Source organism: Pelophylax lessonae (assembly GCF_965119305.1).
Source record: "Pelophylax lessonae genome assembly, chromosome: 10".
NCBI lineage: Eukaryota > Metazoa > Chordata > Amphibia > Anura > Ranidae > Pelophylax > Pelophylax lessonae.
Genome location: NC_138777.1, coordinates 147,194,645 through 147,220,183, shown reverse-complemented (window position 1 = coordinate 147,220,183; position 25,539 = coordinate 147,194,645). Strand labels below are relative to the sequence as shown.

The following is a 25,539-nucleotide window of genomic DNA, read 5'->3' as shown; positions in this document are numbered from 1 at the left end:
AATAAAAACATTTGTTTCAGTTTCTATTATAAAATTTTGCAAATAAGTAATTTTTTTTCATAAATTTGGGCCAAAATTTATACTTCTACATATCATTGGTAAAAATAACCCAAAATAGTGGTTATTATTAAAGCCCCGTACACACGTACCGATCGTCGGCATACAAATGTTCGTCTTTTCTCCCCGGGATGTCGGTGTCTGTTGAAAAGTGCAAAGACAGCACAAGGACAGCACAAGAATTTTGTCTGCAGACTTCAGCTGACTGCAGAAGTGATGTCATGTAATGGTTAACTTTCCCTGTGTTTTTAATTTTCTGAGCATGCCCAGTCTTGCAAATCTGCGGTCTGTCGGCCGAATTCTGTACTGACAGGCGAACAATCGTCCGTTCTGGTGTCCGCAGACAAAAATTTTCATGTTTGCAAGAAAGACTTTTGTCCGCGGATTGTGCGCAGACAGCTGTCGGAGGCACCATACTAACACGCGTACAATCGGCAGATCTTTCGTCCGCCGACGTTTGTATGACGACGATCGGTACGTGTGTACGGGCCTTTAGTCTGTGTGAAAGTAGTCTGCAAGGTATGGTGCCAATCATTGAAAATTGATCACACCTAATCACACCTGATGTACCGACGGCCTATCTAATTTCTTGAGGTCCTGAAATGTCAGGGCAGTACAAATACCCCCCAAATGACCCATTTTTGGAAAGTAGACATTTCAGGGTATTTAGTAAGAGGCATGGTGAGTTTTTTGAAGTTGTAATTTTTTGCCACAATTCTTGGGAAAATGAAGAAATTATTATTTTTATTATTTTTTTTTTACACAAAATTGTCATAATAACAAGTTATTTCTCACACACAGTATATGCATACTTGCAATTACACCCTTAAATACATTCTGCTACTCCTTCTGAGTATGGCAATACCACAGGTGTGAGACTTTTACACATCCTGGCCACACACAGAGGCCCAACATTCAAGGAGCACCGTCAGGTGTTCTAGGAGCATAAATTACACATATAATTTCATTACAACCTATCATAATTTTGAAGGCCTTGGAACACCGGGACAAGGGAATTACTCACAAAATGACTCCATTTTGGAAAGCAAACACCCCAACGTATATTCTATGAGGCATAATGAGTCTTTTGAACATGTGATTTTTTTCCATAAATGGAAAATGTGGAAAGAAAATGAAAACGCATTTTTTTTTTTTACACAAAGTTGTCAATTTATGAGATATTTCTAACACATAGCATGTACATAGCAAAAACAACACCCCAAAATGCATTCTGCTACTCCTCCTGAGTATAGCGATACCACATATGTGAGACTTTGTCACAGCATACCCACATACAGAGGCCCAACATGCAAGGAGCACCATCAGGTGTTCTAGGAGCATAAATTACACATATAATTTCATTACAACCAATCACACTTTTGAAGGCCCTGGAGCACCAGGATAATGGAAACCCCCACAAAATGACCCAATTTTGGAAAGCAAACACCCCAACACATAATCTAGGAGGCATGGGCTGCAGATAGGTACTCAGGTACTCTGATGGGCTGCAGACAGGTACTCAGGTACACTGATCGGCTGCAGATAGGTACTCGGGCACTCTGGGCTGGAGACAGGTACTCGGGTACTCTGAGCTGGAGACAGGTACTTGGGTACTCTGGGCTGGAGACAGGTACTCGGGTACTCTGATGGGCTACAGAGAGGTACTCGGGTACTATGATGGGCTGCAGAGAGGTATTCGGGTACTCTGATGGGCTGGAGACAGGTACTCGGATACTTTGATGGGCAGAAGACAGGTCCTCAGGTACTTTATTGGGCTGCAGATAGGTACTCAGATACCCTGATGGACTGGAGACAGGTACTCAGGTATTCTGATGGGCTGCAGATAGGTACTCTGAAGGGCTGGAGACAGGTATTCGGGTACTCTGATGACAGGTGCTCGGGTACTCTGATGGGCTGGTGACAGGTACTCGGGTACTCTGATAACAGGTACTTGGGTACTCTGCTGGGCTGGTGACAGGTACTTGGGTACGCTGATGACATGTTCTCGGGTACTCTGATGGGATACGGAGAGGTACTCGGGTACTCTGATGGGCTGGTGACAGGTACTCGGGTACTCTGATGACAGGTACTCAGGTACTCTGGTGACAGGTTCTCGGGTACTCTGATGACAGGTACTCGGGTACTCCGATAACAGGTACTCGAGTACTCTAATGACAGGTACTCAAAGTACCCGAGTACGTGTCATCAGAGTACCCAAGTACCTGTCATCAGAGTACCCATGTACCTGTCATCAGAGTACCCGGGTATCTGTCACCAGCCCATCAGAGTACCTGAGTATCTGTCATCAGAGTACCCAAGTACCCGTCATCAGAGTACCCAAGTACCTGTCATCAGAGTACCTGATGGGCTGGTGACAGGTACTCAGGTACTCTGATGGGCTGGTGACAGGTATTTTGATGGCCTAGTGACAGGTCCTCTTTATCGGGTGGAGGGGGGCAATCAGTGTGTTTTAGGGTGCACTATAATCGGTAACTAGCTGTTACCGCAATCTCCTCCTCACACAGGATCAGTGTGTGAGGAGGAGAACACGGTAACAGCTAGTTACCGTTGTCTTTGTTGACATTCTGTGACCGGCTGTGCTTGGACACAGCCAGTCACGTGGTAAAGAGCCAATTTCATTTGCTATTTACCCTGATCAGGGATGGACTGTGTCAGAGTGATACTCTCAATCCCCGATTGCCACCGTCTCTTCCTGCTTGCATTGACTCCTGGGAGCTGAACGTCATCGCTCCCAGGAATCAATGCGGCTGCACCGGCACTGCGCCCTGAGCCCACCCAGTTGTGTGACAATAGCGAATGAATATTCGCTGTTATCACACTAAATCTCCTCCCAGCCAATCAGGAAGCGGGTCCTGAGACCCGTTTCCAGACTGGCCGAAAGGAGAGGCCATGCTATTGGCCAAGGAGGAAGAGGAGGGAGGAGACGCAGGGGAAGCCGCCGCCACCACCACCAGGGTGCGGGAGCTCGCAATGGGGGTGGGGGGGTGTAATTGTCTGCAAGCTGGTGTGGTCAGGAGGATGGTGTGGTCCTTCTGCGGCCCCCCCGGCCCATGGAGCACCAGCCGCCACTGGCACTGGCCCATTGTATCAGTGCCACTGCCCACTTCAACTGGATTCCTGAGCAGCACAGAAGGTTAAAATGATGCTCTAGAGTTAGAGTATGTAAATCCGCTGTTACAAAGTGCCTTTGCAGACTCTGGGGTTTATTTACTGAAGCTAGAGAGGGCAAAATTAGTCACAATTCTGCAGAAAAACCAATCAGCTTCTAACCTCAGCTTGTTTAATTAAGCTTTAGCAAAAAAACCTGGAAGCTGATTGGTTTCTCTGCAGAATTCTGACTAATTTTACCCTCTCTAGCTTTAGTAAATAAACCCATGTGTCTAAACTTGCTGTCATTAATGCCTCTTCAGCCAGCTACTGTTGTATACATAAGAACCTGGAGTTCTGAGTGGTGTTGGACTCTTGCCATAACGTACAAATATGCACAGCATACATTATGGTACACTTAACTATAAGAGTGCCTAACTTCAGCAATGACAAGTCCAGGCTCCAGTCAACATTTTGCCATCTGCCACCTTCCTCATTGCTTCCTTTTGGTCATGAAATGCTTTTCTTCGACCATTGGACTACCAATGATGATGTAACTCCTTACATATGCACATATTCTTGGCATGCCGAGAATAAGTTGGGATGTACACTGTGCCACACAGTGTATATGCAAAAATCTAAATAATTATGAGCATGGGGCAAATTGTTTTCATATGTCCCTTTTGCCAAAAACAACTTGTAGCACCTAGCAATTTTTAACTGTGGAATTTTTGTTCCATTTTCAATAATTCTACTGGTGGCAGATATGGTGGGTAGTGCCGGATGCAGCACATCCCCCATTTACATACTCATACTGTACAACAAGACTTACTACACTTTAGTTCTGTGTGCTACAATTCCAACAGCTTCTCCAATGTTTTTTTGCTGATTTTTTCTTTTTACCAAATGCTTTGCTTCAGAAACAATTTCAGGGCCTTATACAAGTCACAAAAATATCAGAATAAAATTTTTGAAGAGTTTAGTTCCAAGATAGAAGAATACATTTGTGCTACAAAAATGTCATGAAAGTAATAATGATGCAATCCTAGCTGTTTTACCTTGCTAATTGTGACTAAATCACACATAGTTACCCATGTCACAATACTTTCCCCATCTTAAATTTACATAGTTTGTGAGGTTGAAAAAAGACATCAGTCCATCCAGTTCAACCTATGATGTGTGTGTGTGTTTGCTGTTAACAGTACATTGTATACCCCTGTATGTTGTGGTCTTTAAGGTGCCCATCTAATAGTTTTTTGAAACTATCGATGCTCCCTGCTGATACGACTGCTTGTGGAAGAGAATTTCACATCCTTACTGCTCTAACAGTGAAGAACCCCTTACGTATTTTAAGGTTAAACCATTTTTCCTCTAGTTTTAGTAAGTGGCCACGTGTCTTATTGTATTCCCTTTCTCTAAAAAGTTTGTTCCTTATGCTAGGGTCGCCAGTACAGTATTTGTACATGGATATCATATCCCCCCTCGATCGTTTCTTCTCCAGAGAGAATAAGTTCAGTGCTTGTAGTCTTTCCTCATAGCTGAGAAGATTATATACCCCAAATTGGTGTATATCCTTCGCGCCTATGGTAGTCCTAATGTAAGGAGGTGATATAGAGTGGGTTATTATAGTGATAGCAGCTGCTGTAAAATGAGTAGTAGTTGAGAGAAGAAAAACCCCAATAGTGGGATTTATATAGCGCTTGCTAATATTAATCTAGAATATACAGTGATATGAATAATAAATAATGTGTATAACAAGTGGGTGTGTTATAATAGATGCACAATAAATATAATACAATTAATCTGCACAGAAATTCCACAGTATTATTCACAATAAAAATTGCACTAATTGTGCACAATGGATACTATATAATAATAAAGTGCATCGTGATGTCAAAAAATAAATAAGGATAAGATTGTGCCACAAAATGTCCAAAATGCAAAGTTCATGAGTGACTTTAGTGCATGGATAGATTTGGTGCCAAATAAATAAAGTGCAGGTGCTGGGTGCAAATCCTCCAGTAGTCCAACTGCTGGTACTTGGGCGTGATAGGTATGGATTAAAGGGGGTATGCACTCACCAGATGTAGTGGGTCTTAACTACCATATGGTAAAAAGACCTTCAGGGCTTTATGGCCTCCTGGGCCTGAAAGAGGTATCTGCTGGGCCTTGTAGTCCCTCCGTGATCCGGGATCCCTCTCCTGGATATCGATCCTCAGGGTCCGTTTTAGGCAGACTCCCTCGTTGTCTTTAATTTATAACCTCTTTTTATGGCCTCTAGCCTTTGGAGTCATCCTTATTAGGTGTCCCATATAAATCAGTTTGTGAAGTAAAAAAAAAAACATACACATTATTTATTATTCATATCACTGTATATTCTAGATTAATATTAGCAAGCGCTATATAAATCCCACTATTGGGGTTTTTCTTCTTTCCTCATAGCTGATGTCCTCCATTCCCCTAATTATTTTTGTTGCCCTTCTCTGGACTCTCTCCACTTCCAGCACATCCTTCCTGAGGACCGGTGCCCAGAACTGCAGATGTGGCCGGACCAGAGTCTTGTAGTGTGGTAGAATAATTTCTTTATTTCTGGAGTGAATCCCCTTTTTTATACATGCCAGTATTCTGTTGGCTTTGCTTGCAGCGGCTTGGCATTGCATGCCACTACAAAAGCCTGTTGTCCACCAGAACCCCCAGGTCCTTTTCCATCTTAGATTCACTCAAAGGTTTCCCCCCTAGTGAGTAGCTTGCTTTGGTGTTTCTGACGCCCAAGTGCACTACTTTACATTTCTTGACATTAAACCTCATCTGCCATGTAGTTGCCCACCCCATTATTTTGTTCAGGTCCGCTTGTAAGGTTTCCACATTCTGTATCGAAGATATTGTCATGCTTAGTTTAGTATCATCCGCAAATACTGAGATTGTACTAGATATCCCCTCCTCTAGATCATTTATGAATAAATTAAACAGGATTGGTCCCAGGACAGAACCTTGGGGGACCCCACTTTCCACACCCGCCCAATCCGAGTACTCCCCATTAATCACCACCCTCTGGACTCTCCCCTGGAGCCAGTTCTCTATCCAGGTACTCACCCTATGGTCCATACCTACATTCCTTAGTTTGTACAGTAAGCGTTTGTGGGGAACGGTGTCAAAGGCCTTTGCAAAGTCCAGATGCACCACATCCACAGGCTTACTTTTATCTAGGTGGCAGCTCACTTCATCGTAGAAGGTTAATAGATTGGTTTGGCAAGAACGATTTTTCATGAATCCATGCTGATTACCTCTAATAGTACCATTTTCATTACTAAAGTCTTGTATATAGTCTCTTAACATCCCCTCCAAAATCTTGCAGACTACTGATGTTAGGCTGACCGGCCTATAGTTACCCGGGATATATCTCGGCCCTTTTTTAAATATTGGTACCACGTTGGCTTTTTTCCAATCAGCTGGCACCATACCCATCAGTAGACTATCCTTAAAGATCAAGAATAATGGTCTGGCAATCACCTGGCTGAGCTCTTTAACCACTTGCCGACCGCCGCACGACTATCTACGTCGGCGGTCAGCCCCTCACAGGCAAACTAACGTAGGGCTACGTTGCTTGCTTGTGAGGGTCTAGGGAGCGAGCGCGCGCCCCCGGAGGCGCGCTCCCGCTCCCGCGTGGTCACGGACCCCCCCGCGCGTGTGACCAGCGGACCCGATGTCCGCCGGTCACTCGGCGATCGGCGGGGGAGAGGGAGAATGTCAGGCAGCTTGTGTAAACAAGCTGCCTGTCATTCTCCTCGCTGCAAAGACACAGATCACATGGATCTACTATGTAGATCCGTTGATCAGTGTCCTTACAGCTGAAGCCACAGCCAATCACAGTAGAAAGCACGCCCCTAGGGACACACACAGCCCCTCCCTCCCAAATAAAGTTAACCCCTTCACTACCAGTGTATTTTTACAGTAACAGTGCATATATATAGCACTGATTACTGTAGAAATGTCACTGGTAACCCCAAAAGTGTCAAAAATGTCAGTCAAGGGTCCGATCTGTCCGCCGCAATGTCGCAGTACCGCAAAAAAAATCGCAGATCGCCGCCATTACGCGTTAAAAAAAAAACAACAAAAATGACAAAAATCTTTCCCTTTGTTAGTAAACGGGATAACTTTTGCGCAAACCAATCAAAATACGCTTTTTGCGATTTTTTTTACCAAACATAGGTAGCATAAAACAAATTGGCTGAAAATGTTAAAAAATTTTGATTTTTACATTTTTTTTGGGGGGAATTTCATATAAAAAAATGTGAAAAATATTGTTATTTTTGCAAAATTGACGCTCTTTTTTTGTTTATAGCGCGTGATCAAAAAATCGCACAGGTGATCAAATACCACCAAAAGAAAGCTCTGTTTGTGGGAAAAAAAGGACGCCAAATTCGTTTAGGTACAGCGTCGCACGACCGCGCAATTGTCCGTTAAAGTCACGCAGTGCCGAATCGCAAAATACCCCCTGGTCGGAATGGGGGTAAAATCTTCCGGGGCTTAAGTGGTTAAGAACCCTTGGGTGCAAGCCATCCCGGTGATTTATTTACGTTAAGTTTCTCTAGTTTAGTTCTAAGTCTATCTTCTGTTAGCCATGGGGGTACTTCCTGAGGTGTATTATTTAGTTTAGCATTACAAGCTGGGTTAGTGTAGCCCCCAGGTTCTTTTGTAAAGACTGAAGAGAATAAATTATTTAACACTTTCGCCTTTTCCCTGTCCTCTGTGGCCAATTTTCCTTCGTCGTCTTTTATGGGGCCAATGTGTTCTGGCCTCGCTTTCTTACTGTTTATATACTTAAAGCAGGGTTCGACAAACCCCGGTCGCCAGGTCGCCATGGAGACCAGAAACCGCGTCCTGGCTCCTGATTTGCCGCCAGCCCACTCTCTGCAACTCCTGACTGACTGCCCGGACACGCAGCTCAGTGTCAGGCAGCTGATGCTTCGCTCTCCCCCTCCCTGGTCTCCGTATTTTCCCTGGAGCCGTGCAATAATCTGTGAGTAACATGAGAGGGAAGGGGGCCGGCCTCCTCTCCTCTGCCAGAGCAAGGTCCGGAATGGCTGCTCTTTGAGTTCTCTTATGCTGCCCGTAGCGTCCTTATCAGGCTGGCCTTCCTCCCCCCAGAGACCACAGCGTGAGTTCAGACCTTGGAGAAGAGTGAGGAGGAGGGGGACCCGGCAGCCTGTGTGGCCTTTACCTGACCTAGCAGGCAGACTGTCACAGTCACTAATGTGAGGGAGGGGGGGGGGGTTCTGGTGGAGGATAGAGCACAGGGGCTGCCTGTGTGTGTTCATGTGTCCATGCTGTGACACACTAAGCCGCTGTTCTAATAGTGCAGTTGTTTAAGGTGGGCTGTGAGGTGGAGGAGGGGAGATGAGGCAGGCATGCTTTAAAATGATCTTTTTATGTCCTCTGATAAAGCCCTGTGTATTATCAACAATCACCACAGGGGGGACACACAGGCAGGTAGTAGCTGCAAAGAGGCAACAGAAGATCAGCAGCGCTGGGATACTTCTTTCATCTTTTTCTGTGTTTTATTTAAAATGTCACAAAGGCTTTATTTAGATGTGCAGTTGGGGGGTAAAAATGTGCTGTAAAGACATGTTTTTGCCACCCACCAACAGCCACCCTTAACCACTTAAGCCCCGGAAGATTTTACCCCCTTCCTGACCAGGGGGTATTTTGCGATTCGGCACTGCGTGACTTTAACGGACAATTGCGCGGTCGTGCGACGCTGTACCTAAACAAATTTGGCGTCCTTTTTTTCCCACAAACAGAGCTTTCTTTTGGTGGTATTTGATCACCTGTGCAATTTTTTGATCACGCTCTATAAACAAAAAAAGAGCATCAATTTTGCAAAAATAGCAATATTTTTCACATTTTTTTTATATGAAATTCCCCCCCCAAAAAATGTAAAAATCAAAATTTTTTAACATTTTCGGCCAATTTGTTTTATGCTACCTATGTTTGATAAAAAAAATCGCAAAAAGCGTATTTTGATTGGTTTGCGCAAAAGTTATCACGTTTACTAACAAAGGGAAAGATTTTTGTAATTTTTGTTGTTTTTTTTTTAACGCGTAATGGCGGCGATCTGCGATTTTTTTGCGGTACTGCGACATTGCGGCGGACAGATCGGACTCTTGACTGACATTTTTGACACTTTTGGGGTTACCAGTGACATTTCTACAGTAATCAGTGCTATACATATGCACTGTTACTGTAAAAATACACTGGTAGTGAAGGGGTTAACTTTATTAGAGAGGGAGCGGCTGTGTGTGTCCCTAGGGGCGTGCTTTCTACTGTGATTGGCTGTGGCTTCAGATGTATGAAGAGTGATCGACGGTTCTACATAGTAGAACCGTATGATCAGCCTTCATACACCGGTGTTTACACAAGCCACCTGACTTTCTCCCTCTCCACCGACGATCGCCGAGTGACCGGCGGACATCGGGTCCGCTGGTCACACGCGCGGGGGGGGTCCGTGACCACGCGGGAGCGCGCCTCCGGGGGCGCGCGCTCGCTTCCTAGACCCTCACAAGCTAGTGACGTAGCCCTACGTCACTTTGCCTGTGAGGGGCTGACTGCCGACGTAGATCGGCGTTAGGCAGTCGGCAAGTGGTTAAGCTACAATAGGCAGCAGATGAGGGTATTTTATATGCCGCAGTCATGATGCATTAGCATAAAAAGGAGTTTCCCCTATAACAGGTTTTTAATGTCATTCTTTCTGGCCAGCCCATAACCTTGACTTAATGCATTACATTGGAGTTATTGACTGACCGCTCTGCTGTAAGTTAGAGTTAGGGGGCGCAAATTACTTGCCCTGACAACCGACACTACAAAAAAAAAAAAAATGGCTCCTAACTTTTTTAGCTGGCTCCTAGATTCATAGCAAATTTGTCGAGCCCTGACTTAAAGATTTTTTTGGGGTTCTTTTTACTCTCTTCCGCTATAATTTGTTAAAATATTTCTGCAGGCGACTGCAGGCGTACTAAAAGAGAAGGTCAGATACTGCGGGTGTAGTACAGAAGAAGGTCAGCTGCTTTGGGCCCCACAATAATGACTGGGCCTGAGGCAGCTGTCCCTTTTCCCTCCATGTTAAAGACGGCCCTGGTCCATATATGTTTACAACTACTTACCTTAATTTGGGCAAACTGTTGCTTGTGGGACCTGGCTGATACAGGAAGGAAATAGTTCAGACCCCTCAGTAAGTCCCCCTACATAGTACAGACCCCTCAGTAAGTCCCTCTTCCAAATTCAGACCCCTCAGTGAGCCCCCCTTCAAGTACAGACCCTTCAGTAAGCCCTCCTACCTAGTACAGTCCCCTCAGTAAGCCCCTCTCTCAGTAAAAACCACTCAGTAAGCCCCCCCAGTACAGACCCCTCAGTAAGCCCCCCTACATAGTACAGACCCCTCAGTAAGTCCCTCTTCCAAATTCAGACCCCTCAGTGAGCCCCCCTTCAAGTACAGACCCTTCAGTAAGCCCTCCTACCTAGTACAGTCCCCTCAGTAAGCCCCTCTCTCAGTAAAGACCCCTCAGTAAGCCCTCCTCCCAGTACAGACCCCTCAGTAAGCCCCCCTCCCAGTACAGACCCCTCAGTAAGCCCCCCTCCCAGTACAGACCCCTCAGTAAGCCCTCCTCCCAGTACAGACCCCTCAGTAAGCCCCCCTCCCAGTACAGACCCCTCAGTAAGCCCCTCTCCTAGTACAGACCCCTCAGTAAGCCCCCCTCCCCAGTAAGCCTCCCCACCCAGCACAGACCTCTCAGTAAGCCCCCCTTCCAGCACAGACCCCTTAGTAACCCCCCCTCCCAGTACAGACCCCTCAGTAAGCCCCGCTCCCAGGACAGATCCCTCAGTAGGCCCCCTTGCAGTACAGACCCCTCAGTAAGCCCCCCCTGTACAGACCCCTCAGTAAGCCCCCCTCCCAGTACAGACCCCTCAGTAAGCCCCCACCTAGTACAGACCCCTCAGTAAGCCCCCCTTCAAGTACAGACTCCTTAGTAAGCCCCCCTCCCAGTGCAGAGCCCTCAGTAGGCCCCCTCTCAGTACAGACCCCTCAGTAAGCCCCCCTTCCATTACAGACCTCTTAGTAGGCCCCCCTTCCAGTACAGACCCCTCAGTAAGACCTGGGGGACATGAATCAAGGCAGTACCCAGGGGTCTGTACTGGGGGGGCCTACTGAGTGGTAAGCCCCCCTTCCATTACAGACCCCTCAGTAAGCCCCCCTCCCATTACAAACCCCTCAGTAAGCCCCCCACCTTCACTCCCCAGTACAGATGCAGTGTAAGTTGTGTGTCCCCCTGTAGCGGTATGGTGCTCACATACCTTCCTCCTGATGATGATCCCATGTCATGAAGAGCACTCATGCCCATGGAAGAACAGATCCAAGCCCAGCAATGCCCGGTAACAGTGTGCACACAGCTATGACACAAGGTGGGTGGAGAAAGGGGCGGTACCTATCCTGACCAGTACAGTGCATGGCTCAGAGCGGAAGATAAGAGGAGTGTAAAAACAATACACTCAGCCCGCCCCTGCTCTGTGTCAGTGACAAACTCCCACTGTCTATGACACAGACAGATCATCAGGATTCTTCCCGAGACCGCCTGGGACTGGAGCCCGCCGGGACATTGGTCGGATTTCCGGGATTGTCCCGCCAAATCCGTAACTGTTGGCACCTATGATTTTAGTGCATTTGATATTTTTCTACCACATTGACCAAGTGTAAAATCAGAGTTACATATAGTTGCATAGTAGTTGAGGTTGAATATAGACAATAGTCCATCCAGTTCAACCTGTGTAGGTGTGTGTGGCCGTAATCCTCTTTCATACCCACTTATATTCTGATCTTTGAGATGTATGTCCAAGAGTCTTTTGAAAGTAGCCATACTTCCCGCAGAAACTACCTCTTGTGGTAGAGAATTCCACAATCTTGTAGCCCTAACAGTAAAGAACCCCCTGCTTTGCCTGAGGTTAAAACGCTTCTCATCTAATCGCATTGTATGTCCTTGCGTCCTCATACAATCCTTGCGACTGAATAGCTTTTTTCTATGCTGAGATCACCATTGAGGTATTTGTAAATTGCTATCATGTCCCCTCTCAGGCGTCTCTTCTCCATGGAGAATAAATTAAGCGATTGTAGACACTCTTCATAGTTAAGGTCCTCCAATCCCCTAATTAGTTTAGTTGCCCTTCTCTGGACTCTCTCCAGCTCCAACACATCCCTCCTGAGGACTGGCGACCAGAACTGGACAGAATACTCCAGATGCGGTCGGACCAGAGTTTTATAAAGTGGAAGGATTATAGTTTTATCTCTGGAATATAACCCCTTCTTTATGCATGCTAATATTCTGCCAGCTTTGGAAGCTGCCGCTTGACATTGCATGCTATTGCCTAGTCTATCCTCTACCAAGACTCCCAGATCTTTCTCCATTTTTGATTCCCCTAAAGGTTCCCCCCCTAAAATGCATTGTGCTTTTATGTTTTTAGTCCCCAAGTGCAAAACCTTACACTTCTCCACATTAAACCTCATTTGCCATGTCGTTGCCCACTCTGCTATTTTGTTCAGGTCATTCTGTAAGATATCTGCCTCATGCTGTGCAGTTATTGCCTTGCCCAATTTTGTGTCATCTGCAAAAACTGATATAGAACTACTGATCCTGTCCTCAATGCTGTTTATGAATAAATTGAACAGGGTTGGTCCCAGGACTGAGCCTTGGGGGACCCCACTTACCACCCCAGACCAGTCTGAGTATGCACTATTTATTACACTCCCTTTGGACACGCCCTTTTAGCCAATTTCGTATCCAAGAGCAAAACTTGTGGTCGATACCTGCAGACCTTATTTTATAAATTAAGCGCTTGTGGGGAACTGTATCAAACGCCTTAGCAAAATCCAAGTACACCACATCCACAGGTCTCCCCCTGTCTAGCTCACAGCTCACCTCCTTGTAGAATGTTAACAGATTGGTTTGACAAGAAGGCCCATTTGTAAACCTGTGCTGATTACTGCTGATGATGTTGTTGTCTTTAGCAAACTGTACAATATAGTCCCTTATCATCCCCACCAGAAGGTTACATACTATCGATGTCAGGCTGACTAATAATTTCTCGGGACATGCCTCTGCCCTTTTTTTGAATATCGGTATCACGTTAGCTTTTCTCCAATCCCCTGGTACCTTTCCTGTCATAATACTGTCAGCAAAGATCAGGAACAGTGGTCTAGATATAACCTTACTGAGTTCTTTAAGTACTCTCGGATGTACGCCATCCGGGCCTGGTGATTTATTTGTGTTAATTTTATCCAGCCTTTCCCTGGTTTGACCCTCTGTTAGCCATAGAGGCAAGTCCTGTGAATTACTGCTGACCATACAGTCATGGTCAGTGTACCCCTCCTTTTGATGTGTAAAGACTAAGGAGAAAAAAGCATTAAGCACGGTTGCCTTTTCAGTGTCCTCTGTAACCATCCTCCCGTCATCGTTAATTATATGTGCAACATGCTCTGCCCTAGTTTTTTTGCTGTTGATATATTTAAAACATTTTTTAGGGTTATTTTTACTATTCTCCGCTATTTGTCTCTCGAAGTTGATTTTAGCCATTTTGATTTCGTATTTACATTTCTTATTTGCCTCCTTGTATTGCCAGAAAGCTGATACTGTGCCCTCTGATTTATATTTTTTGAAGGCCATTTTTTTCCCCCTAATACCTTTTTTTAACATTACTGTTTAGCCAGCCAGGTTTGGCTTTGTCTCTTCTAAATTTATTTCCCATAGGAATGCACTGCGAGATGCATTTGTTTAATATGTTCGTAAAGCATTTCCATTTTTCCTCAGTGGTCAGTGTTCCTAGGGTTTGGTCCCAGTTTACCCTTTCCATCATTGAGCACAATTTAGAAAAGTTTGCCCTTCTGAAGTTTAGGGTTCTTATGTTCCCCACTTGCCTTGTTATATTGTTATTTACGCTAAATGTGATCATCCTGTGATTGCTAGAGCCCAAGTTGTCCTGGACTCCTACCTCAGAGATTAGGTCTGTGTCATTAGTGATTAATAGATCCAGCACTGCATTTTATCCAGTAGGAGAATCCAACAAATGAGACATGAAGTTGTCCTGTAAGGTTTCTATGAAGAGACGGGACTTCTGTGAGTGTGTAGTCCCCTCTTCCCAGTCAATGTCGGGATAATTGAAGTCCCCTAATATAATGACTAATCCCAGCTTTGCCACTTTACCCAACAGTGATTTAAAATCCAGCTCTACCTCCTCCCTTTGGTTGAGTGGCCTATAACAAACCCCCACAATTACTTTTCCCTTTACTTCTTCCCTATGGAGTTCTACCCACACGGATTCTAAATCTGTACTCATCCCTTCCATAATATCATTCCTCTCTACCACCCTTACATTATTCTTGACATAGAGACATACCCTCCCCCTCTTTTTCCTACCCTGTCCTTCCGGTACACAGAATACCCTTGGATATTGGCCAGCCAGTCATGTGAGGGGTCGAACCAAGTTTCTGTTATTCCCACAAGGTCTATGTCCTCCTCATGTACTAACATTTCCAACTCATCCATTTTATTAGCTAGGCTCCTGGCATTTGCATATACCCCTCTTAGTTTTGTGGAAGTTGATAGTGAATGGTGCTTATTTTTGTTCCTGTTCGGTCTGAGGTTTGCCCGCACAGACCGTTCAATTGACGTTATGGATCTACTGTTGCTGCTGTCCCTAATAATACCTTCTGTCCTTTGCTCCCTCCTGACTGACTCTACCTCTGAGCCCTCCCCCCGTCTCCTAGTTTAAAAACCCCTCCAACTTGGTGGCCATCTTTCTCCCCAAAAGAGCTGTACCGTCCCCATTAAGGTGCAGCCCATCCTTACTAAAGAGCCGGTAGCCAACAGAAAAGTCAGCCCAGTTCTCCAGGAACCCAAACCCCTCCTTCCTACACCAGTTCCTCAGCCACTTGTTCAGTTCCCTAATCTCCTTCTGCCTCTCTGGTGTGGCTCGAGGTACCAGCAGTATTTCAGAGAAAACCACCTTGGAGGTCCTATTCCTCAATCTATTCCCTAAGTCCCTTAAATCTTTCTTTAGGATCCTCCACCTTCCTCTCACTTGGTCATTGGTGCCCACATGCACCATGACTTCTGGGTTGTCCCCAGCCCCGCCCAATAATCTGTCTACCCGATCCGCGATGTGCCGAACTTGGGCGCCCGGTAAACAACATACTGTTCGGCTACCATGATTGTTTTGACAGATTGCCCTCTCTGTCCTCTTGATAATTGAGTCCCCCACTACCACAACCTGTCTAACCTTTCCTGAGTCACTGCCCCTCTCTTTCCTAGAGCTGCCGCTCCCTTGGCAGCTGGGGGAGGGCGCCTGCTCCAGCACAGCCACCTCTGAGCTGATATCCCCATCAACATGCAACTTGGCCAATCTTTTAGGGTCTGGCCTCCCTAGCGCTCTTCCCTCTACCCGTCCTAACGGTCACCCAACTGCCTACCTCTGATGCATGTGTCTCCCCATCTCCACCCTCCTCTATGCTGGCCCCTGCCAGCACCTGATGGGTAATGTCCAAGCTCCTTTCCAGGTTGTTGATGCTACGCAGTGTTGCCACTTTGTTCTCTAGATCCAGGATCTGGGCTTCCAGAGAAACAAGCTGCTCACATCTTGCACAGCAATATTCGCCCTCGATTGGTTTATCAAGGAATGCATACATGCAGCAAGAAGTGCACTGAGGGGCATCCCCAATCCTGTCAGACATTATTACCCTCTACTCTATGGGGATAATTAGTAACGACTTGCTATTCCTTACCTACACTACCTCTATCTCCCCTGGTACTAACCCTAAGGTACTCACCAGTCGCTAAGATACCAGTCGCTAAGATGCTCACCAGTCCTCCCAGGTACTCACCAGTCGCAAGATATTCCCTGACAGATGGTTACTCCCAGGCGTACGCTACTCGGTCGCAAGAAAGCCACACGCTACTCATTCGAAAGAAAGTCACACGCTACTCAGTCGCAAGAAAGTCACACGCCAGAGTTAAATCATGAGTAACATCTTCTACATATAAAACTCAAATGTGTGCCCCCCCAAAAAAAATCATGACAGGCACATCATATATACAGTGAATATACAGTATATATATATATATATATATATATATATATATATATATATATATATATATATACCGGTATATATATATATATATATATATAAAATCAAGGTGCTTGAAAGCATGTGTTATTGTATGTGCAATTTGCTTGCTTCTAAGTGTCTTAAAAGTATAAGTAACATCTAAAGTTCATTGCAACCAATATAGCCAAGGAAATATTTCTGTCACTGTGGATGACAAGGTCTAGCTCCAAGTGCACTCATAAAATAGCAACAGCTGTGCTTTTGTGATGCTTTTAAAAGGGGACAATGTGTGATCTCTGATGACACTTCTCTTCACCTGACTAACTTTGAAAAAGTGAAAAACATGAAAACGTGGGGTGCCAAAGAAAAGGAGAAAATGTTATAAAGGGCAGAATGTTGGAGCCCCCTTACCGTTACCTTTAATATAATAGGAGAATAAAAAATTCTGTTGACTGGTGATTTACCCCATTTGCTAATGTCATCTGCTCTACAAGGTTGTAATCCATAAATTGTTTGGTAATTTAGCCAAAATAGTGCCCATGTTCCAAAATGCAAGCTTAATAATTGGTTCATCTTTAACAATGTGTTTAAATAGCAGTGCTAAAGTGTGATTTAACTAATGTGATTTAACTAAGCTGTAAATGGTAACTGAATGACATTTAGTTTGTTAAACCATGCGTGTCAAAAATATTTGCCATTGTTTTAATATCAAATATGTTTTTTGCATTATATTTTTTCCCCCAATCTTTGTTGCATGGGCCCCACATCACTTGCAGGATTGCCCTGGGTCCTGAGGCTGTGACCACTTGACAGGTTTTTGGTGGCACTGTAGATCCCACTTACACTGCAACCCCTGGCTTCTGACGTATATGTCAGACCTCAGATACAGGCAGCAACAGTTCAGATCCAAGAACAGCTTTCATTGGGCCCTCTTCAACTCTGGTCATAAGGGGAGAATTTTCTCTCACTCTGAGCTGCCACTGTGTCTGAGGTCTGGTGAGTGGGTTTCAGGGAGGGGCAGGAGCTGGTACTTGAAGAAGATTTGTTTTGGATGGTATGGAGATCTGTACTGGGGGGATCTGTACTATGAGGGGGGGGGGGGGTAGGAATGTGGTTCATTCTTGCCAAGGGAGAGATCTGTACTGGGGGGATCTGTACTATGAGGGGGGGGGGTAGGAATGTGGTTCATTCTTGCCAAGGGAGAGATCTGTACTGGGGGGATTTTGGCTTGGTTAGTGGGGTAATTTTTGGTTGTACTCTGTCTACTGACCTGTGCATTATATTTTTCTGACTCCTGCACTTTTTGTTACATATACTGTACTTGACACCTACACTCTATGCGTTACCCATTTCTGGCCCCTGCAGGCAGCCACCCTGTTTGGTACATACCACTGTAACCAACACTGTGCATTTCACTCTCTTTACCCCTGGACTTCTTCCATTACATAGTCCTGCCCCTGCATTTTGCGTGTTACACATTCCTGCACTCTGTACACTGGGCTGTATTTGACAGACTTCTGACCCGACACTCCTTATGCTTTATTGTACAACAGTTGTTGGTTGCTAAGTAGGTACTATTTTAACTAAATTTTTCTTCATGGTAGACTGTGTGCAGAAAAGCATATGTAATGGAATTTTTCTTTACAAATGATTGTGGTAAAGTTTGTATGCTTGTTTTTGCACAGTATTTCAAAGCATATTTGTTGTGTACAAGGATTGTGGCATTTACACTGTAAGTAGGCTCAAGTTTTAAGCCCCTCCCACTGTCAGCCCATTCTTGCCAAATCCACAGTTTTTCAAGCTGTCTTATACTTCTCCTCTGGGTTACCGTGGAGGGGGCTTGAACAGGTAGACTGTATGCGGCCTCATGATTTTTAATGGTGGACCTGAAAGAACAACTAAACACTTCTGTGTGACAGCCTATACAAGTACTAAATCCAGTTAGTGTGTAATGCACAAGCCTCATAAAGTAAATACAGAAGCCTAATCCTCCTCAATTCATGTTTCTCATGTCCTCTTCCCAGAATCAACAGTTGGGAGAAATGCCCTTGAGTCAGTGGTCCTTGGGAAGAAATTACCCTGGGATCAGTGGGAGGAAAAATGACCAGTGCTGGTGGTCAGGGAAAGAAAAAGTTATTGGTGTAGTAGGAGGAACAAATGCCCAATATTGGTGGCCAGGGAATGAAAAAATGTCTCATGTCGCGGTAGGATAAAATGCCTCGTACTGGTGGTCAGTGAGAGGAAAAAATGCTTGTTAGTGGTGATCAGGTAGCAATAGTGGCCAGTAGGGGGTGGGGTGAGCATTGATGTACAAATAAAACACTTCTGTCTTTATCTTGCACTGCTATGCTTTCTTTCTGCCTCGTCCTCTTTGCTTAACTATACAGACTCTGTATAGTGCCGCAGAAGATCCCTCTACTTCACAGCTCTGCATAGAGCTGGAGCAGAGTGCTGAAACATGCAGTGCTGTATTTTGGCCTAGGCCAACAAGGCCCAGGCCTAGGGCGGCACTTTGCAGGGGGCAGCAAAAAGCCCCCCCCCCTACACCTGAGACTCTACTGGCCACTGGTTGCTAGAGCTGCCTCTCTCACCCTCTCTCTCTCTCTCTCTCCTCTCTCTCTCACCCTTCTCTCACTCTCATCCCCCCTCTCTCTCTCACTCTCACCCCCCCTCTCTCTCACTCACCCCCCCTCTCTCATCCCCCCTCTCTCTCTTTCACCCCCCTCTCTCTCTAATTCCCCCCCCTCTCTCTCTCTCACCCCCTCTCTCTCTCATCACCCCTCTCTCTCTCTCTCTCTCTCTCACCCCCCTCTCTCTCTCATCCCCCCTCTCTCTCCTCTCTCTCTCATCCCCCCTCTCTCTCTCACTCCCCTCTCTCTCTCTCTCTCTCACCCTTCTCTCTCTCACTTTCACCCCCTCTCTCTCTCTCACTCACCCCCCTCTCTCTCTCTCTCACTCACCCCCCCTCTCTCATCACCCCTCTCTCTCTCATCGCCCCTCTCGCTCTCTCATCCCCCCTCTCTCTCTCAACCCCCCCCTCTCTCTCTCACCCCCCTCTCTCTCTCATCCCCCCTCTCTCTCTCTCTCATCCCCCTCTCTCCTCTCTCTCTCTCTCTCTCTCTCTCTCACCCCTCTCTCTCTCACCCTTCTCTCTCTCACTCTCACCCCCTCTCTCTCTCTCACTCACCCCCCCTCTCTCACCCCCCTCTCTCTCTCATCCCCCCTCTCTCTCTCACCCCACTCTCTCTCTCACCCTCCCTCTCTCTCTTATCCCCCCCTCTCTCTCTCTCTCTCTCTCTCTCTCTCACCCCCCTCTCTCTCTCTCTCCCTCCCTCACCCACCCCCCTCTTTCCCTCACCCACCCTCTCTCTCTCACCCACCCCCCTCTCTCTCTCTCTAACAACCCCCCCCCTCTCGTGAGATCTCAGGGGTTCACGCTGGGACTTGACTTCAATTTTGGAGGGAGTCACATCCGTTAAGGAGGGAGTGGGGCAAATTTACTTTGGAGGGGGAGGGGGGGCGCCCAATTTTAGTCTTGCCTAGGGCAGCACAAAACCAAGATACACCACTGGAAACATGCGCTCCAGCACTAGACTTTGAGACACCGCCCCACATTACTCCACCACCACATAATTCCAGTGACTCAGTTGTAGATACTGCTGATTGATAAAGGAAAAGCTAGGGTTCTGCATTGCAATTCCATCTTGTGTATACTATGCACACTATTTTTTTAAAGCAATCACAATTAGATCTGCTGCTGAAGGCAATGAATTGCATCTCTACTATTCACAAACTGTTTATACTATTCCCTAAATATTTTTTTGTAGGTAACAACTCCAGCTTTGTTTCAGTTTTTCTACTAGAGTGCAGAATCTGGTTCAGATGTGCATGGCAGCCAGGGCCGGTACAAGGGTGTGTGTGCTAGAAAAGGGGATGGGGGGGGGGGGGGATTTGTGCTTGTAGGGATGAAAGGGGGTTTGTGCGGGGGGGGGGGATTAGTGTTGGGGAAGGGGATTTGGGAGGGGGGATTTGTGCTGGGAGAGCGGGATTTGGAGGCGGGGGGGGGGGGGGGGGAATTATGCTCGGAAGGGAAATTTAAAGCAGTAGAGGATTTGTGGTAGGAGGGGGAATTTGAGCTGGGAAGGGGAATTTGTAGATAGGGAATTTTTGTTTGGAGAGAATTTTGGCTTGCAAAGGGAATTTATGCTTAGGGGTAAGTTTGAAGATTAGCGCTCGATTTTGTTTTTTGGAAAAGGGGGGAGAGAGATTTTTTCTGACAAATGATGCTCATACATTTTGGTTGGGTGCCACTTCTCATCTTCACCCTGGGCGCTAGATGACCTTGTCCTGGCACTGATGGCAGCCAATCAGTTTCTAACTTCAGCTTCTTCAATTAAGCTTTGACAATAAAACCTGGAAGTTGATTGGCTACTACGCAGAGCTGCACCAGATTTTGCCATTTCGAGCCGGTTCACACTGAGGCGATCCGACTTCGGGGGGCGACCTGTGGCTTCGGCTCGACTTGCAGGGACTTCACATAATGGAAGTCTATGCAAGTCGCTCCCAGGTCGCCCCGAAATAGTACAGGACCCTTTTTCTAAGTCGGAGCGACTTGTGTCGCTCCTATTAGAAAGGGTCCTGTACTACTCAATGGACCGCGACCTACCGCGACTTGTCAGGCTGACAAGTCGCCTGACAAGTCGCGCTAGTCTGAATGGGCTCTTCCAGTTTTAGTAAATCGGGGAGATTTGTTTTCTCTTCCTATCAGGAGGCTTCATGTCATCACATGAACTGATTGTCTCCTTGTGATGTTATTTCCTTTTTACTTCAGCAAGATGCTGATTGATACCAGGCCATTCTGGTATTTACACTGTTTGCATTTAAAGTGGAGTTCCGGGCACAGATGTCATTTTTCAATAAGCATACCCCCGGGACAGTCAGGGCTAGCACATTCCACAATGGCTAGCCTCTGATCTGTCCCGGTTCGCACTTACCTTTTAGAAGAAATACTTACTTATAAAATTTCTTCCACAGCGTTTCCATCTCTCTTGTGGGCAGCTGAAGCCGGCGCGGTCCTCTTCTGCGTCTTCTTCCGCGTCTTCTCCCAGAATGCGCCGCACCGGCCCCTCTCGTCACTTCCGGTGCGGCGCCGCATTCCTAAACAGCTTCTGGGCATGCCCAGAAGCTGTTTAGCAGGGGAATGCGGCGTCGCCCGGAAATGACGTGCGGGGCCGGTGCCGTCGCATTGATTCCTGGGAGCTATGACGTTCAGCTCCCAGGAATCATCGCGAGGCAGGAAGTGACGGGGTGAGCCGCGGCTCCGAGGGAGGAAGTACCCTGAGGTGAGTATTTACGATCTACAATTACAAGGTGAGTTTTAAAAAAAAAAAACCTAACTATCCAATTCCTTTTCAGGTTATCCAGAACTAGCGGACGGGCACAAAAAAAAAACATCGATTTTGTGCCCGGAACTCCGCTTTAAAGGCCTCATGCATACAGGATGTTTTGTTTTTCCACCCCTGTTTAGTGTTTAGGTGCATCGAGCATCTTGGTGTTCATTCGGTCCATTGGCTAAAATAATTTATTTTGGCCTTTGGAATGAATAAATGCTCATGTGCTAAACTAGGAGGCAGCGCTTGGATGTGTGGGGCAAAACACTCCTCTGCTGAATGCACTGGCACTGTGTTTTCTACCTGTAAATGCTCCTGCCTCTAAATGCCTATGCGTGCAAGGATACAAAGGGGTTTATTTACTAAAGGCAAATCCACTTTGCTCTACATATGCACTGCAAGTGCACTTGGAGGGTGCAGTCGCTGTAGATCTAAGGGGATGATCTGAAATTAGGGGAATCTCTGCTGATTTCTATCATCCAAACATGTGTAAGCAAAAATGCTGGGTTTTTTTTTTGTCCTTGTATGCCCCCCTCAGATCTACAGAGACTGCACTTCCAAGTTGCACATGTTGTTTGCAGTGCACAAGTGGTAAAAGTGAATTTGCCTTTCGTAAATAAACCCCATAGGGTAACATAGAGGGGCGTTTAGAGGCAGAAAAAAAGTGCCTTTAACAGCCGTGGTTTTAACTCCATGTGTGTATACACCGAAAAACACATTTATCGATCTATGAATAAATACATAGCTGCACTAATTTGTGTCTTTTTTATATATCTGCCTAGAGTGTAGAGTGCAGTGTAAAACCCTCTACAGCAGTTATGTGAAGACTGAATTGTTCAAGTTCATTAACTGCATTAGAGCTCTTTTATATAATTAATTTAAATTATTCAGTTTTATATTGACTTTCCTGAAGCTGTCACTTTATAAGCCCCTTTAATGCTGGTGACTGTTTTTCTAACTGCTTTTATCTTCTCTTTAATCTTTGTAGGCAACCAGATAAAGTTGTAATTGTATGGACCCGAAGGAACAGAAGAGTCTGCTCTAAGGTATAATTGTTTGGTAATTAGCTTCAGTATGCTTCAGTATTTCTCTATTATATTTTAATCTGCTTCTGCCTTTCAGGAAAAATAATATATATATATAGCAATGATGACTTGTACTTGTAAGGACTGATAAATACTTGATATTTTCTTTGTGTTTTTTGTTGTTGGTGAACCAGGGAGCTGAATAGAGCCCCATGAGACTAAGACTAAACATTTAAAATTGGTGAAACTGTTCAATGGCCTACCTATTGGAAGTATCTTGCAATTTCTTTCAAGTTTTTAAAGTGATATTGTCTCCCGAACAGCTGTGGGGTTTCCATTTACTTGGAGGTCGCTGCAGTATATGAGGTTTTAGCACAGGATCACAGAAGAGGGTGTTATGTTAACGTAATTATAATGAAATGAACCACAGAGGTTTATGGAAATATATATAGCTTTAGTGGAACTGCAAGCATACTAGGACTTACTGTACAGTATATAGATATCTCAGGTGGTGGTTATACATTGATTAAAGCGATATTAAACCCTAAAGCAACATTTATTATAGTGCAACTTACCAATTCTTAGATGTGATGGCTGCATTTGTTTTCTTTTTCAGCCTTTCTTTCCTTTTATCAGGTAATCTTGCCAGTAAGTCTGTTGTTTTCAACCAAACATTTACCACTGACATTCATGCTCACAATGATCAGCTTTTAATTATTCATGTAAAACCTTTACCCCACCCCCGAAAAACTGCTATAACTGCTTGTATTACTTTAGTCTGAGCTGGAGTTTGTCTTCAGTTTTTTAGTGTATCCAAATCTAGTAAATCTAGCAATCCCCTTCCCCTAGATTGACAATGCTGCTGTCCAAAGCTGCCCCTGTGCGCATTCATTTGAAGCAGGGAAACACTAATACAGTAGGTGTATTACTGGCCAGATCACCAGGTGAAAACTGACAGAAAAAAGCCTACAGAAAAAGAAAACGAATGCAGCCACGTTAGCTAATGATTTGTAAGCTGCATTACATTTTTTGATTTTGGTTTTATTACTGCTTTAAGATGGGGGGTGATCAAATAGTAGGCATCCGAACACCATTCACATTTGAGCCCCCTTATTGTACCCTGCTATTTTTATAGGAACTGCCTATGATGTTGGACCAAGCTAAAACAGTCACTGTATTTGATGTGTGTGCAGTGAAAGTATCAAAGTGGTTGCAAGAAATATTTGTATAATGTCTGTTAGAAAAAGTCTTCTGTTGGGTTCAGCATTATGGGTTCCAGTTGTTGCTAGCAATGCTCATTGTCGTTGCATCCCTGGCAAAATGGTTATATCAATAACTAGCCTTTAGATTACACATATGTAGTGCTAACTGAAGCTATATGGACCCAAGGTAGTCGTAAATAATTTGGCAAGGAGAATTCTTTTCATGTACAGTTACAACCCTTGGTGGGTTGTATTACTATTCTGATCTAATAAAGAAGAAGAACTTATTACATTTTGATTGTATGGTTATTAACAAGAACTAACAGCCTAATTTTTAAACAAGAATTTAATACAGTTATACTTTTTTATTTAACAATCAAGCTATTGTATTCCATGCAATTGTATCATGAGTTTAAGTCCTGGTCCTGGTTCACACCAGTGTGGGTTTGAAATCTCGTTACTCCAGTGCGATTTCAAAGCTGCCAATCAGTGCGATTTCATGTGCGGCTTGCTGACATCTGTGCGACTTCATTTACACAGATGTCAATGCACATCGCACATGAAATCACACAGAAATAGTGCAGGAACCTTTTTCAAAGTCTCTGTGACATGAGCCGCAGTGATTTGAACAGTTTTATTGATGGAAATGGGGTGCAACTTATCATGTAATTTTGAACTGTCAAATTGTATGACAAATTGCACTGGTGCGAACCAGGGCTTAAAGAGGAGCTTGTCCTAAATTCATCAGGTCCAATCCCCTCCAGCATTATACCTGTAAAAAAAAAAAAACCTGTGGAGAAAAGTCAGAAAAAAATACTTACCTCCATCGTGGCAAGTGCAAAAAGTGATGTCACAGTCCTTCCAACAAGTTAGAGGAAAAACAAAGTGGTCTATTTATATGTTTGTTGGGTGAATGTCATACACATTTTTACAGGCTGCACAGATTTTGACCGTCATTCCTGTAATAGATTAATTTTTTTGATACTGTATAATAAAAATAAAAATATGCTGTGTGTTGTGATGCTGCATGTACTAAACTTCAAAATATGTGTTCTTAAACTGAAAATAACAATAAAAATATATATAACACGTGATATAAAATATCCAATACATAACAAAAGTGTCTGTATAATGAATTGCTGTAACCTTATAAAACGTTTTCTTTTAAATAAAATTACAAGTTAAAAAAAAAAAAAGTGTCCACATAGGTCCACCATTCCCTGCTTGAAGGATATGTTCAGTGATCAGTGCTGTCACTGTCTTGAAATGTTACATCTAAGCACAAACCTACAATACCAGTGCTAAAGTACAATTAATATCATACATGGGACTGCAAATATATATATAAGAATAGTGATATAGTAAAAAGAAACTGCCATATATTTGATCCCTGCTGCAGCACCTGACTTTACCCCTGATGAAGTCACGTGATTAGTGATGATACATGTGGGGAGGTGCCAGGTGACATTTGGAGGCGACCAGGCAAATGGCGGTACAGCTGATGCTTTTAGTCCTGAATCAGTCCAGGCTGTGGATGTATATACAAAGTGATTTTAAAGTAGAAGTTCAGCCTAAAACTAACTAACTCTAAATCTACTGGCAACCAT

At 44.9% G+C, this 25,539-nt stretch overlaps 1 protein-coding gene across 1 annotated transcript in view; it reads left to right on the top strand.

Moving 5' to 3' along the window:
- EHBP1L1 (EH domain binding protein 1 like 1) overlaps nt 1-25,539 on the top strand; it is a 539,613-nt gene that overhangs the window by 169,587 nt on the left and 344,487 nt on the right. The window contains 1 exon segment of the mRNA XM_082271174.1: nt 22,694-22,751. Within this exon segment, the coding sequence (XP_082127300.1) occupies nt 22,694-22,751 (58 nt within the window).